Raw genomic sequence first — 14107 nt, 5'->3', positions numbered from 1 at the left:
TTAATGTGAAAATTTAGGAATTTTTCCATTTGAATATCATTACTTCCACCCTAGTTCCCCCTCCTCCTTACCCCCTTTTTATATCTATGACCCACTTACTAGCATTTAGTCATTTTCAATTTCCTACTAGTACATTTTGCTCATTTTGGTCTGAAAGAATAATGGTAAAGTATTGCAAACTTTTCACAAGCAGTGTTAGGTTTTTTGTTTTTTTTTTAAATAGCATTATTTTCCTAGTTTTACCAGGATGACTTTCTTTGCCATTGGTGGTTCGTTGGTTGGTTGGTTGGTTAGTTCTTGATGCAGTGGAGAGTAATCATGGCTTTTCTTCATGCCAGCTTCCAGGTCTTTAATTGATGACTAATCCATAGAGTGCCTCTCTGTGGAGTACTAATTTATCTTTTATCCGGTATTTTTCTTCCCTCTGGATCTAGTATCTCATTGCTACAATTTGAATTCACCATCAGAGAATACTTATGTATGAAGACGTTTGTCAATATATAAGTAGGTTTTCTATACTACTCCTATTCCCTTCCTCTTTTTTTTTTAATATGAAATATATTGTCAAATTGGTTTTCATACAACACCCAGTGCTTATCCTAACAGGTACCCTCCTCAATACCCATCACCCACCCTCCCCTCCCTCCCACCCCGCCATGAACCCTTAGTTTGTTCTCAGTTTTTAAGAGTTTCTTATGTTTTGGCTCCCTCCCTCTCTAACCTTTTTCTTTATGCTTGAGAGCTGATTTTCTACTCTGTTGTTTATCAATAGAATAAAAGAGTTTCCCTATGTTAATTCCAGAGTATACATAGAGAATCACCTTTCTACCATGGTAATTAAGAAAGAAAAGTAAAAAGGGGCTCCTGGGTGGCTCAGTTGGTTAAGTGTCCAACTTCGGCTCAGGCCATGATCTCGTGGTTTGTGAGTTTGAGCCCCACAGCAGGCTATGTGTTGACAGCTTGCTCAGAGCCTGGAGCCTGCTTGGGATTCTGTCTCCCTTTCCTTCTGCTGGCCCTGCCTCCCTCGCCACCCCCCCCCCACTCTCCCACTCACACTCTGTCTCTGCCTCTGTCTCTCTCAAAAATAAATAAACATTAAAAAAATTTAAAGAAAGAAAAGTAAAAAGATTTATGTATTTCAGAATTTGTGACAACATGATTTTTCTTGGCATTTTCCAACTTACTAGCGTTTCATCTGAATATCTATATGTGTGTGCAAATAGGAAATTGGGTAAGTTACGAGAATGAGAAAGAATTAGTTACTTTTTTGGTCTCAGGAATAAAGAAGACATTTTTTCTAAATTTTATATATAAAGAAAAATATGGAACAATCAAATTTGGGTTGGTTTATTAAAACATATCATTATTTTGAAACTGTTGATTTTGCAAAGAAATAACTTCTAATCCAATTAACTAGAAAACAGAAATACATACATACTTAGAGATAAGAAAGTAGGTAAAGCTAGGAATTTTAGTTGATTTTAATGTGTGTGTATATATTGAATTTATATACACGCATATCTGAATTTCATAATTATACAGTAAAAGAAAAATTTTATTTATTAAGCCCAGGAGACATAATCTGAGATTACATTTGATGTGAAAGACAAAAGACACTACATGTATTATTGCCAGATAATGTATATGGTGAACTAACATGTGATGTAAAAATAAAATAAAATAGTCAAGCAACAAAAATCCTGAAAAGTAGTAATGCTTTTTTAAGATAGAAAGTAAGTAAAGATTAGATATTTATTCTGAACATTAAAGATGAAAAGCATTAAAGATATTTTGCAAACATAAACAGTAACCTGAATGGAAAAAAATAATAATTTTAGTATTATATATCATTATTTTAAAAAGTGTTACGTTCTTTAATAATAGGGTATAAGAAGATAAAATGATTAAAATGAGTAATTTCTCTCAATTGTAAGAAAGACTAAACAACAATATAAATTAGTATAAATCACTATTTCAGATGTGTCATTTGTAATGGCATCAAGTTGCACCCAAGCACTTAGTAATAAAACCTCATATCAAAACCTGGAGTTTCTTGATAAGGAGCTAGAAATTAATGGCTAGTTTGCTATCAACTTTTTCAAAATTGAATAACTCTAGACCACTCAGTCTGAATGATAAATGTAAAATGTTCCAAAATGGCGTATAGAATAAGAAAATATGTAATATTAAGTCTCTTTAAGCTTATAAAGAAGAGCACCCAAATTGAAGATCCAGGAAGCAAAGTGAGAAGTAACTTGGGTTACTTTCTGAATCTGAATCTACCACTGTAAACTAGAGTGAATAAAGGAAACAATATTCAGCCAACTCAAGCTAATATTTCTTTCTCCCACATACTCTGATCTAGATAATTGAAGCCAAATTGCTTTTCTCCTTAAGTCATCTGTATAATAGCCGTAACTCTCTACTTCATGCTGAGTGTGTATAGATACAAACATAATCATAAAAATTACAAATGACAGAAATATTTAACTTGAAACATTAAACTCTTGCAGATAATTTTACTCATCTTTTTTTTTCTTCTGATTAACCCTTATACTCAAAAGCAATTTGAGTTGTGTGTGGGGGAGGAATGTAGGATGAATGGAAAGCTGTTAAATATCTCCATGGTGCACAATAAATACTTATAATGCTGAGGAAATGTACAACTTTAAAAGAGTGTGGGTGTGAAATTAGTATGGAATGAAATGGGACTCTCATAATGTGCATCTCCTATAGACCACCAGGAATGGAAGACAGCAAAAAAGGAAAATTCCTGGGGTAACACTTAGGTTGTGAAAACCACAGGATACCATACTCATGAGGAATTTTAACTACACAAACATCTGTTAGGTTAAAAAAATTCAACAAAACATGCTTCATCAAAGAGGCTTCCAAGGAATGCAACTTTATGATCTAAAAAGAAGAAAAACCAAATAGAGGGCAAAATACTCCTTAACATTTTAAAAAATAAGAAATGGTTACTGAGTTAATATACATTCAATTATTTTCCTTAATTTATTCTAAATGGTATAATGTACTTATAATGTGATAAGTGCTATCATAACAAAGGTAGGTATTATCCCTTCTATAAAGAAGCAATTACATAATGGCAAGAAGAGATGTTAGCCAAGAATAAATGGGAAAATATAATGCAAGACATAAAGAAGCCCATTTGGTGACAATGCATTTTTAGAATGGCTCTAACCTGCTGACACTAGAGGAAATGGATATAATTTATTCTAGACATGATGATTGTACTTCTGTGAAATTGTTAGATGCTGTTGAAAGTCTTCTCAGTTAGTTGCCTGAGACTCTCAAATGTGTAGTTCAAGAGGACATCTCTCTTCTAGACCTATGTTGAAGTTACTGGTATGACTGCTTACTTCCACACACATGTCAGACCCCATTATTACCATTGCCCCTGCCCCACTGCAAACCTTCCCTACGTGTGTGTTCCCTGTTTCAGTGCATTGTACCATCGTTCACTTAATTGTTCAAGCCAGTCATCTAGGAATTATTCTTAATTCTTTCTAGCTATCCCTCACTCCCAAGTACATACCTGAGTCTTACTGAATTTACTTCCTGAGTATTTCTTAAATGTGATTTTCTCTGTTAAGAGTCTCTACATCAAAACCCTTAAAATTCATTTCGTAGAGGGACGCCTGGGTGGCTCAGTCAGTTAAGCGTCTAACTCTTGGTTTTGGCTCGGATCATGATCTCACAGTTCATGAGGTTGAGCCCCACATCAGGCTCTGTGCTAACCGTGCAGAACCTGCTTAGGATTCCCTCTCTCTCTCTCCCTCTGTCTCTCTCTCAAAGTAAACAAATAAACTTAAAAAAATCATTTCCTAGATTATTACAAAAGTTACCTAAATGGTCTTTCTGGTCCCATTTTCTCTACCCTTTACCTGAATCTAGCTTTGGAATATACCTATCTGACCATGTTATTCCTCTGCTTAAAATCTTTGATAGTTTCCTATTTTACTGTTGTGTAAAAAAATCATACTTTTTAGTATGCTCTGCCATACATGCCTTGCTCTATCTCTTTTGTGCTCCAGAATCTTTGCTATTCTTTCTTACTATCCTGTCTTCTTTTTGGAGACCAGCTTCTTTTCTTTAGGTTTCACACCAAACATCTCTTTTACAAAGCCTTCTATGAGTTCCTCTTTCCACTCACACATCTAAAAATTGTTTCTAAAGTATTGAACATATTGCTTCATAATTGTTTCTCTCTCTCTTTTGTGGAACTCTGAGCTCCTTAAAAGCAGAGATGACTAGGTGATTATATTATATATATATGTTTCTACCCTCCATGCCTACTCAGTATCTAACACTAAATGAATATGGCATTTGGACTCAAGGAAGACATTTGACTTAATGTGCAAGTTTTTCAATGTCCAAAATCTCCATTGCAAAGTAGTTCATATTAATTACTTCAATTTTTTTTTGGTCTATAACTTGTCTTTCAAATACTTGCATGGTTATAGCCAAAATTAAAATTCTCCCAGTTACTGTCCATGTTTAACGTGTTCAGCTTCTTTTATTTCACAAAACTAGTCTATTTTATATTGCTGATACTGTTTTTATTTTAACTTTTATTAATATAGGGAATATGATAACTGCATGTAGGAAAGAAATATGCATTTAATAAATTGAGAAATATTTCAAACAATAAAGGAAAATAATGCATTCCTATTTTAGAAGCAGTAACAGTATCTAAACAATTAACTGAGGTACTAAAGTTAATGAATTTGTATAGTAAGGTGGGATCATAAGAGATTGATAGTCTGTGAAGAAAACAGAGGAGAATAACATATAAATTTGGGCTGCTAAGTATGATTACAAAGAAAGGATATTTGAGTGAAATCATAATTTAAAGGTCATAATAGTGAGCATATAAAATTAAAGGATTTAATAGAACATCCCACTATATATTTAACTCAGAAGGGCTTTTGGTAGGTTATTAAGCAAGTTTTCAGAGTTTAAATAAAAATATTTTGAAATTCCATTACATAACTACATAGAATTTGTTTTTAAGCAAAATCAATAAAAATAGAAGGATTTTATAAAGATCATCAGTTATTTTTTAAATCATTACCACAAGAAAAAATTGAGAAAAAATATCTTTCCCCTAAGTATAGCTAGCTGTATTTTATCCTTCAAATATTCAAATGAATTCTCTGACTTTCTCATCTCAAACTTCAAATCTCATGTTGAATTATATTTATTTGGACTCTCCTGAGAATCTTTTTTCTCTTCGTTCAGAAAGAAGTATGAAGTTAGGCTTAATTCTTTGTGATTTTCAGTCATTAAGCTCAGTTCAGGTCTGCCTCAATACTAGGCCCTGGGTCAACAAAAATTCAGCTTCATTTTCTTCTACATTTACTAAGAAAGTTGGGAGAACTCTGATTTGACTATGGAAAACTCCCAAATCTGAAAAGACCATATAGTTGCTATACCTAGTAGTTTAGGGCACTTTTTGGTTGGGCCCAGTAACTGAATTGAGAGCCCTTGGCTGGGTGGTTAAGAATAATGACAACAGCTTATCAAGTGTTTGTTCTGTGCTGGTTCTGTTCTAAGAACTTTATACACATTGGTTCATTCATGAATTTCAGTTATTTCTAGGGTAGAGTCTGTGCTCTTAGATCTTAACTAGGACTTGGGTAAAGCCTCCTGATGACATGAAAGTACCATAAAAAAGAAGCAGAGGGGTGCTAAGTAGGATTACAAAGAAAAGATATTCAGGTGAAATCATAATTTAAAGGAAATAATAGTAGGCATACAAAATTAAGCTGTTTACGAAAGCTTCCAACTCCATATTTAATGTCAAAAAAAAGTTTGCCAAACCTTAAGCAAATTTTCCAGAATGTAAATAAAAATATTTTGAAATCTCATTTGCATAAGCAAATGCAATGTCTTTTTCAGCAAAATCACTAAGACAGTGAAAAGAAATTTTAAGGATTATCACTATGTGATATTATTAACTTTGACAACTGGGACTAAAACAGACCTGGAGATATTATACAAGCTTCTAGTGTATAATGCACTATTTCTATTCCCAAACACATTGGATGGGACTTTTCTTTACACTTTTAGTTTGTCTCTTTACTGATACACCTGATAGTTATTTTACCCTGATTATACCTGCATACAATGAAGGGAAGGATGAAATAGGAACATTTATCCTGGCCCCAACCCTCCATCATGGTGATAGCCTCATCTGAATTATTCCAAGCAGTTCCTTCACGGAGCTTCAAGTTACTGTAGAACTGATGATGTTTTCTTACGTTCTTATGGAACACGATGGCCTGTTATTACTCTAGGCACATTGGAAATGGGAGGGAGTGACAGTAGGGAGAAACCTCTTCATAGTTTTTCCAGAATAAATGGAAGGTAGGAGGAGACCACTTTGGGGAGTGTGTGTTGGCTGCATGCATATTTCCACATCTATCACCACAAGATCCCAAACCCTCCACTGCTTCTGTAACTATCACAAAAGCAGTAATTTAATCCCTATCCAGCCTTCTGATTCCGTGAAGTCTGGGGTGTGACCGCAGAATGCACTTTCCTAACAACTTCCCAGATAATATTGATGCTGCTTGTATGAGACCATATTTTGAGAACTGTTGTAGAAAGTTATTTTGTAGACGTAATGCTATTCTAGAAAAAGATGTATTTTCTGATCCTAAAAGCAATAGTACTAGTATTAGAATACTTTTATTCTTAACTGGTTTGGCTAGTATTAGAAGTGAGAGTTTTATGTATTTGGTATTTTTTTTCAACTTAAGCCAGATTGAAATGACTCAGAAAATTACTCATTACACATCACAGAAAATGGTCATTCAATGAGGTCTAATACTATGGGCATCCATGAATCATTCTCAGTATTCATTAAACAGTCTGATTAGACAGATTCTTAGGCTGATAATATTTGCCTTTGTGATGCTATCTTGCTGTTGGGAAATCTCACTATAAAACAAAATTAAGGTCTTGTGGAATGGTAGGAGATATTTTATACACCAGTCATAGTGTCCCATAGGAGACAATGAGATCACCAGAGTTTAGAGAAACATTAAACACCAAGAAAGGACAGCTGATTAGTGTAGTATTGTAACCAGTAGGATATGCCCTGAGATGCTCTTGGCCTGCATAAATATAGTCAATCTAATTGCTAAATTTCTTTAGGTCCCTTGATGAGCTGAATTATTTAAAATGTAAGGAATCTACTTAAACCATCCAATTAGATTTCCTCTAGTCCTGAGAGACATGTAAAACTTAAAGCTAATTTTTCCAAGTGTGCTAAGTCAAAGCGAACTCAGTCCCAGGGGCTAATACTTGTATATGCTGAGGAAGAATGGAGTCTCTCATTTATTGATGATGGTAGGTAGGAATCTGGTGATCCACTGTACCAAATCCTGAAACCAAAATACCCTGAAGGGTAGGCCCTTAAAATAAACTTTTAGCTGAACTTAAATGATATACAATTTAAATCACATGTGTAGAGAGCTCTATATTTTCTGTCTTGTGAGTTGTCAAATCTTTTGTTTATATTTATTCTTTTAGGAAAGTCACTATAGCATGGCACACTAAAAACTATACAGTATTTTCTACAACATTTTTCATCATTAAATTTTCAGGGATCTGCAAAAGGCGAAGTTCTAACAAGTTTTTGAATGTGCTTATTCTGAAAGAATAGTATTAGACATACCAAAATATATGGTTCTTAATCAAACTGGCATATAGACTTAGGGGCATTAAAACTCTTATATGTACTAGCCAAAATGATGGTCTATCCAGACTCACCTTTCAGCTGACACACTTAGCACGGGGACACAGATGGATGGGAAAGATGACCCTGACCCACATAAGACCCACATTCCTGTGCAAGGATAGAAGCATGATAATCAGGAAATTATGGTTGTTAGTTACAGAAAATGCATTATTGTGAAAACCAGGGGAAAAGTGCTTATGAGAGGAAGTGATTGGATTATGGGGAATGAGAGAATAAAGATAGATCATTCCTACTGAGTAAATTGCTGTGATTTATAAGAGAAAGGGTATAGTGATATCTTGGCCCATTACTGACTAGATTCATTTCACAAACAATCCTAAATCAGAATGTGACAGTTTATGGAGAGACAAACAAAGTCTCCCAAAGATGCTTATACATTGCTAAGCTTTTAAAGTGGCATATTTTCAACTCTCTATGCCTTTAGGATTTAAACTTCCTTGGTTTTTGTGGTTGACATTTATAATTGTAATTTTGCATTCTCCCTTATGTGACTCTAATAATAGTTTACTTCACACTGAAATAAAGAGAAAAAAAATACTGGTTATGTTTTATTATGTATTTTTGGAATTTTGACAGTTTCCAAAAGAATATTACCTAAAAGAAATTTCAAAATATTATATGCTTAGAAGTACACTATAATATTTGAGACACTATTAAAATAATTAGATGTTGTTTTTTAACAGACGAGCAATTTGGTTTTCTATTTATTTCTCTTAAATTACCTATGAATTAAATGAGTATCTTTAATTGCTTTATACAGATGAAATAAGTAATTAGTTACATATTATATTCATATAGTATGTTCCTATGTCAGTTTAGTTATGTATGTGTTTACTTTTATTTATTCTTTTTTTTAGTTCAGATTTAGGAGTTCTTATCCCATTATATTCTAATCCTTCATGAATACAAATTGATATAATACATTCTAAGAGAAATTTTTCACACAGGATTCAAAACTGGAAACACTTGTATAACAAAAAACAGGCAATTTCATCAAATTTACTGTAAACACAAATGCTGTTTAGAGTGATTATTTCTTTAAAAAGAGAAAAAATAAAATCTTTGGGAAAAGTTCAAAAAGTGTCATTAAAGCACAGCTCAGTGAGGGGCTAAATATCTTGCCTTTTGACAATTATTGATTAGTGTATAGAACTTAAAATATTTAGTAGTGTGAGTGGTTAGTGTGTGCCATGAATGCTCTTTAAATGTCATTTTCCTCTCAGCTCTGCTTGGAGTAACAGGCACTCCCTGATGAGGGTTTGATTACTCGTATTTAAGGAACGATTGCAGGGTTGACATTTTACTATGGAAGACAAGAGTTGAAGCAAGGCCTCAGTACTGCTTTCTGAGCTGGTCTACAGACATTGTAGCTTGCAAGACTAGCCAAGGTTTCCCTTGGGAAATGATTTTGGATCTGTCCTCACTCGAGACCCAAAAGATCCAAACTACTGAAAACAGGAGATGTAGACATATTTCCTTGGAAACATTTCCAAAGACAAGCTACTATCCACATAGTCACAGAAAATCCTCAGTAAACTGTGTGTGATGTCTGGGCAACAATAATGTACCATCTTGCCTGCCTGCTAGAATGAGTTTGGTTTAAAGGTTAGTCGTGACAGCCATTGAATTGGTATACTTTATAGAGGTATATGAATTCGATTCTGGAGATAATATTTCCTCTTTTGATCTAATTAAATTTGACCCATCTTTCTGGTATGAGTTAGATACCAAGTGTCAAAATCTATAGGGCTCCTTTAGACTATGAAAATATAGGATGGCATTGTCTTTTTGTCCATGATAGCAGTTCTTACAAAGACCCTAGCACTGGTCTTAAAGGCCCTACACAAACCTGTCCCCATTTCCTCTCATACTCTCATTCTGACCTGGCTTCAGGATCACTGGAGTCCTTGTTATTCCTAGAACACACCAGGCAAAATCCTGCCTCAGCAACTTAGCATTAGCTATACTCTTGTCTGTGACACTCTTCCTTCAAACATTCTCATGCTTCTTTACCTCCTTCAAATCTTTGTTTTAATGTTAACCTGCTTAGAGAGGCATACCCTGACCACCATATTTAAAAGTAACTCCCATCATCATCCCCATTCTTATTACCCTGCTTCATTTTTTATCATAGTGAATATCATTTCTTAGCATGGTATATAATTTACTTAAATATCATTTGTCTCCCTCCACTAAAATAGAGGCTCTATGAATTTTCATCTCCTTGATTTTCTTCTCTATCACTGGCACTTCAAAAATGCCCACCGTGTAGTAGGTGTTCAATAAATAGTTCTTCAGTGAAGAATAGCCATTACATTCTAGAAGCTCTACATGGATAGGTCCACAATTACTTCCATCACTTTTATAGGCTTTGTGTCTTCCCAGTGTCTGGCATGCAGAAGGTGCTCAATCGATATTTGTTAGTTGGATGAATGTATACATTTCATCCAAAAGCCAGCAAAACATTTGGGAATAAATAAAGAGAAAAGGAACCTAAAATATGTTCTTAAAATGGTATACTTTAAATTTGTTGGCTGTGAGTAAATTGCTCCTTTCCACAATGCTTCTTACAGACCTGGAAGGCAGGTTGTGCAAGAAGATTAATAAATGTTAAATAATAAAAACAATTATTAATTAGTGGTTGTCTTAATAAATTTGTACTTCTAGCTTATCCCCTTTTACAGAGTCAAAAGCAGAGGATAGGTCATTAAAACCTGCAAATCATCTAACATTTTTAAAGCGGATTTCTCCATGAGGAAAGTGTGCAGTAGTGATCAGTAATGGTATACCTTGCCCTGAAGCCTATCCACTCCTCATTTAACATTGTGAATAAAGAGATTCAGGGATGCTGTTTGTTACATTGCTACTTGTTAAGGTGGGCATAACATTCCTAAGGAATATCCAGCTTGGAAAAGAAAGAGGGTTGCCACTCTTAAAGATGAAATATGTTATTCTGTTAGGGCATCCAAAAACAATTATGCAGGTGGCAGGAGAGCTCTCAGCTCTCATTTGTTATGTGTAATTATCTAAATGAATTATGCTACAATTTGAGGCACTTTTCAGAAATCTAGGATCATAAAATTAAAAGTAATAAAGTCTGAAGATCTCAGAATATACAGGTGTGTTAGTGCTGGGATTCCATGATCTCTCCACATTAGTTACCAGAGAAATCACGTTCCCAATCCTGTTATCATTATTAGCGCCTTACAGCTCATCACATCTCGGAATCCTGAAGCATCCCCTTTTCACTCTCTCTCCTGGATGCCTCCTTGGGCCATATGGACTAGATCTCTGAGTCATTGTTCAGAGAGTCAATGTTGCACAAGGATCTGAAAAGATACATGTAGGAAGAATATGTTTGGCATTTTCCCACAGAAACTTCCCTATACAGGTTTGCTATGGTTGCTAGATTCCTCTGTTGTTATTTCTGAATACTGTTTTAAAATATTTTAATGCTACTACTAAAATATATTTTTATGGGCTGAGTCAGGTACCTAAATTCCACACATAATATCTCTCTTGGAAGTATATTCTAAGTGCTAATAAAACATTCATAGTTTAAAGAATTGCCACTACTATTAACATTTTAAATAACTATCTGATACTGAAATACACCTTTTGGCTCTCTTCAGAGCATATGACTCACGTGAACCAGATAGGCTTGCCATGTTTATGCTATCCTGATTTGTAAGGAATTATCTGAAATGTAAAAAAAACAAAACAAAACTTTTCCATCCTGGTCCTGTCTTCTAGGCTTATCCTTCAAACCGTCAGTGAGGCATTTCAGTCCTTGTGAATGTCTGACTCAATGAGTACAAATAGAAAATTATTATCTCCTTCCATAGTCTTGTCCCTACCAAAACCATTATCTGTTCCTGAATATGTTGTTGGTGTGAATTCTATGAGCATTCTCCTGATTAACATGGGAATTAGCTTTTGCTACATATTCTATGTCTGTTTTTATCTACATATAATCAGCCTCAAGTTAAAACAAATTTTTTTAAATTAAATTTTCTAAATAGCTCCAGGATTCATCTCTTCCTATCTATGCCTAGTGCCACTATCCTAATTTAGGATCTCATCCCATCTCATCTGGCTTTTTGGAAATAGCCTCTCTGGGCTCAGTGCTTCAGAGCACTTACCTTTTTCATAGCTACCTGAGTTTTCTTCCTAAATCACTAGAAAAATCATTCCTTTTTCCAAAACTTTCAATGACAATCTATTATTTAAAGAATGAGCTTCACATTTATTTTAATAACCTGTCTTAGTTCCCAAAGGACTACTTGAGGTTTGTTCCTTGCTATATTGCTCCACAAACACCAGTCTCTCTATAATAATCTGTATTCCTTGAATTTAGGGATTCTGAATCTTTTTTGTACCATAGATTCCTTCAGCAGTCTGATGAAGTGTGTGGCCCCTTCCTAGGATAAATTTTGAATGTATAAAATAATAAACATAAGATTACCAAGGAAAGCAATTATACAGTGATAAAATTCTATCTGTCTGTGGACCCTGCTGTTTATGTCTTTGTGGCTTTGGCTGTGATCCTTTTAGCAAAGAAGTGCCCCTAAACCTGCTCCTCTGATTATTGAAATCCTTCTCATCTTTCAAAGCCTATTCAATTCCCATCTCCTCTGTGCAACTTTACCTAGACTCCCTCCTCCATCTATACTCACCACTTCACCCTTTGCCCTCTCATAGTCGATTCTTTGTATTTCTAATTAGTCTTTATCTTAACCTTGCCCTTTATTATAATACATTGTACTAATTGACAATGATGGGCCAAATAGTAAACTAACTGGCCACTTTCACACATTTTGAATTCATGGTTCTTTTACAACGCTGTGAAATATGCATCTGAGGAGGAAACTGAGGTCCAGAAATTTTGTTGTTTGACCAAGATAACACAGTTTTGCTCTTACAAGTTACTCGAGGAAACGTATGTTTTAACTTCTTCTTTATACCTTCTCAGGATCTGTGGAATAATATTTGTTCAGTAATGTTTGCTCCTGTGGATTTAAAAATCAGAAATACTGTGAAATACTTATCTCCCAACATTTAATGTCCTAAGAACTGACAAGAGGCCATAGGAGGCCAGAGATACGCACAACAGTGTGCCTAGTTCAACGCATGTCCCATCAAGTGCGACTTAAATCCTTCTTAACCCTCCTAGTTCCTAGCGGTTTCGCAAACTGAAAATTTACACAAGAGTTTTCGGTAGTCAGTACCTTAAAATATTATCTCTTGTTTTGCACTCATGATTAAAAAAAAAAAGCAACAGTAATACAAATAGAACAAATTAAAGAATTTGGAATCATAATGAATGCAGGAAATGTTTACATTTGTGATAATATCATTGGTATAACCTATTTCCTATGTTTCTCCCTCAGTGAAAACAATAAAAGCAACCCAATTTTAAATATAATTCCCTTGTGCCAGTTTCACTTTTCTGTAGTCAAACATGTTTCCACAGGTTTTCCTAAAACGATATTCTTAAGCAATCTATTTTTAAATAATAACTTTTATTCGAAAAGATTTATTTTGCAATAGTAAGACTTACATGTCAAAGTATTGTTTTGAGTTAAAAAATCATATATTTATGATCATTTGTCTCTCACGTGGAAGTTTATGTATAGTAATTATATTGCAAGAAATTACTTCTTTCAATTTGCCAATGCCTTTAACATGCTGTGAACTACAAAATAATGTATAATTAATTCATTAAAACTATCCTTTTTTCCTGGCCTTTTCTATTGTATTGTAGCGAATACTAACTCAAATGTCTCAGGGTAATTGATTTTCTATTTCTATAGCTCCAGATGGTCCTCCTGAAAATGTGTATGTGGTAGCAACATCACCTTTTAGCATCAACATCAGCTGGAGTGAACCTGCTACCATTACTGGACCAACATTCTATCTGATTGATGTCAAATCGGTAAGGCATGTCTTACCTTCTGCAAAAGGCGGTATAGAGAATGATTAGGAATATACATTTTGGAATCAGGCTATTTGAATTGTAATTCTAGCTCTGTTAGACCCTAAACGCATACTGAAGCACATACCTAGGCAAACACCCTGTGTGTTCTTCACTATACACATCTGTAAAATAAAGATTAATAACAGTACCCAGGGTACAAAGATTTTTGTCAGGACTATATTAGAAAATATGCATAAAGAACTTTAAACATTGTCAGACACATAGTAAGGATCCAAAAATGTACATAAAGTACGATTAGAATGATTAGCATTATGTTTATCCTCTGGCTATAGATGATGTATATAAACAGTCATTAAATTAATAATACATTGGTTTAA

At 34.3% G+C, this 14107-nt stretch overlaps 1 protein-coding gene across 1 annotated transcript in view; it reads left to right on the top strand.

The window, feature by feature from the left end:
* PTPRQ (protein tyrosine phosphatase receptor type Q) overlaps nucleotides 1-14107 on the top strand; it is a 203310-nt gene that overhangs the window by 112238 nt on the left and 76965 nt on the right. The window contains exon 28 of the mRNA XM_058682209.1: nucleotides 13606-13727. Within this exon, the coding sequence (XP_058538192.1) occupies nucleotides 13606-13727 (122 nt within the window). The remainder of the gene's footprint in view (nucleotides 1-13605; nucleotides 13728-14107) is intronic.

The sequence above is a fragment of the Neofelis nebulosa genome, chromosome 8 (assembly GCF_028018385.1).
Source record: "Neofelis nebulosa isolate mNeoNeb1 chromosome 8, mNeoNeb1.pri, whole genome shotgun sequence".
In the NCBI taxonomy this organism is placed as follows: Eukaryota; Metazoa; Chordata; class Mammalia; order Carnivora; family Felidae; genus Neofelis; species Neofelis nebulosa.
Note: the sequence above shows the minus strand (reverse complement) of the source record. Positions and strands in the feature narration are given on the sequence as shown.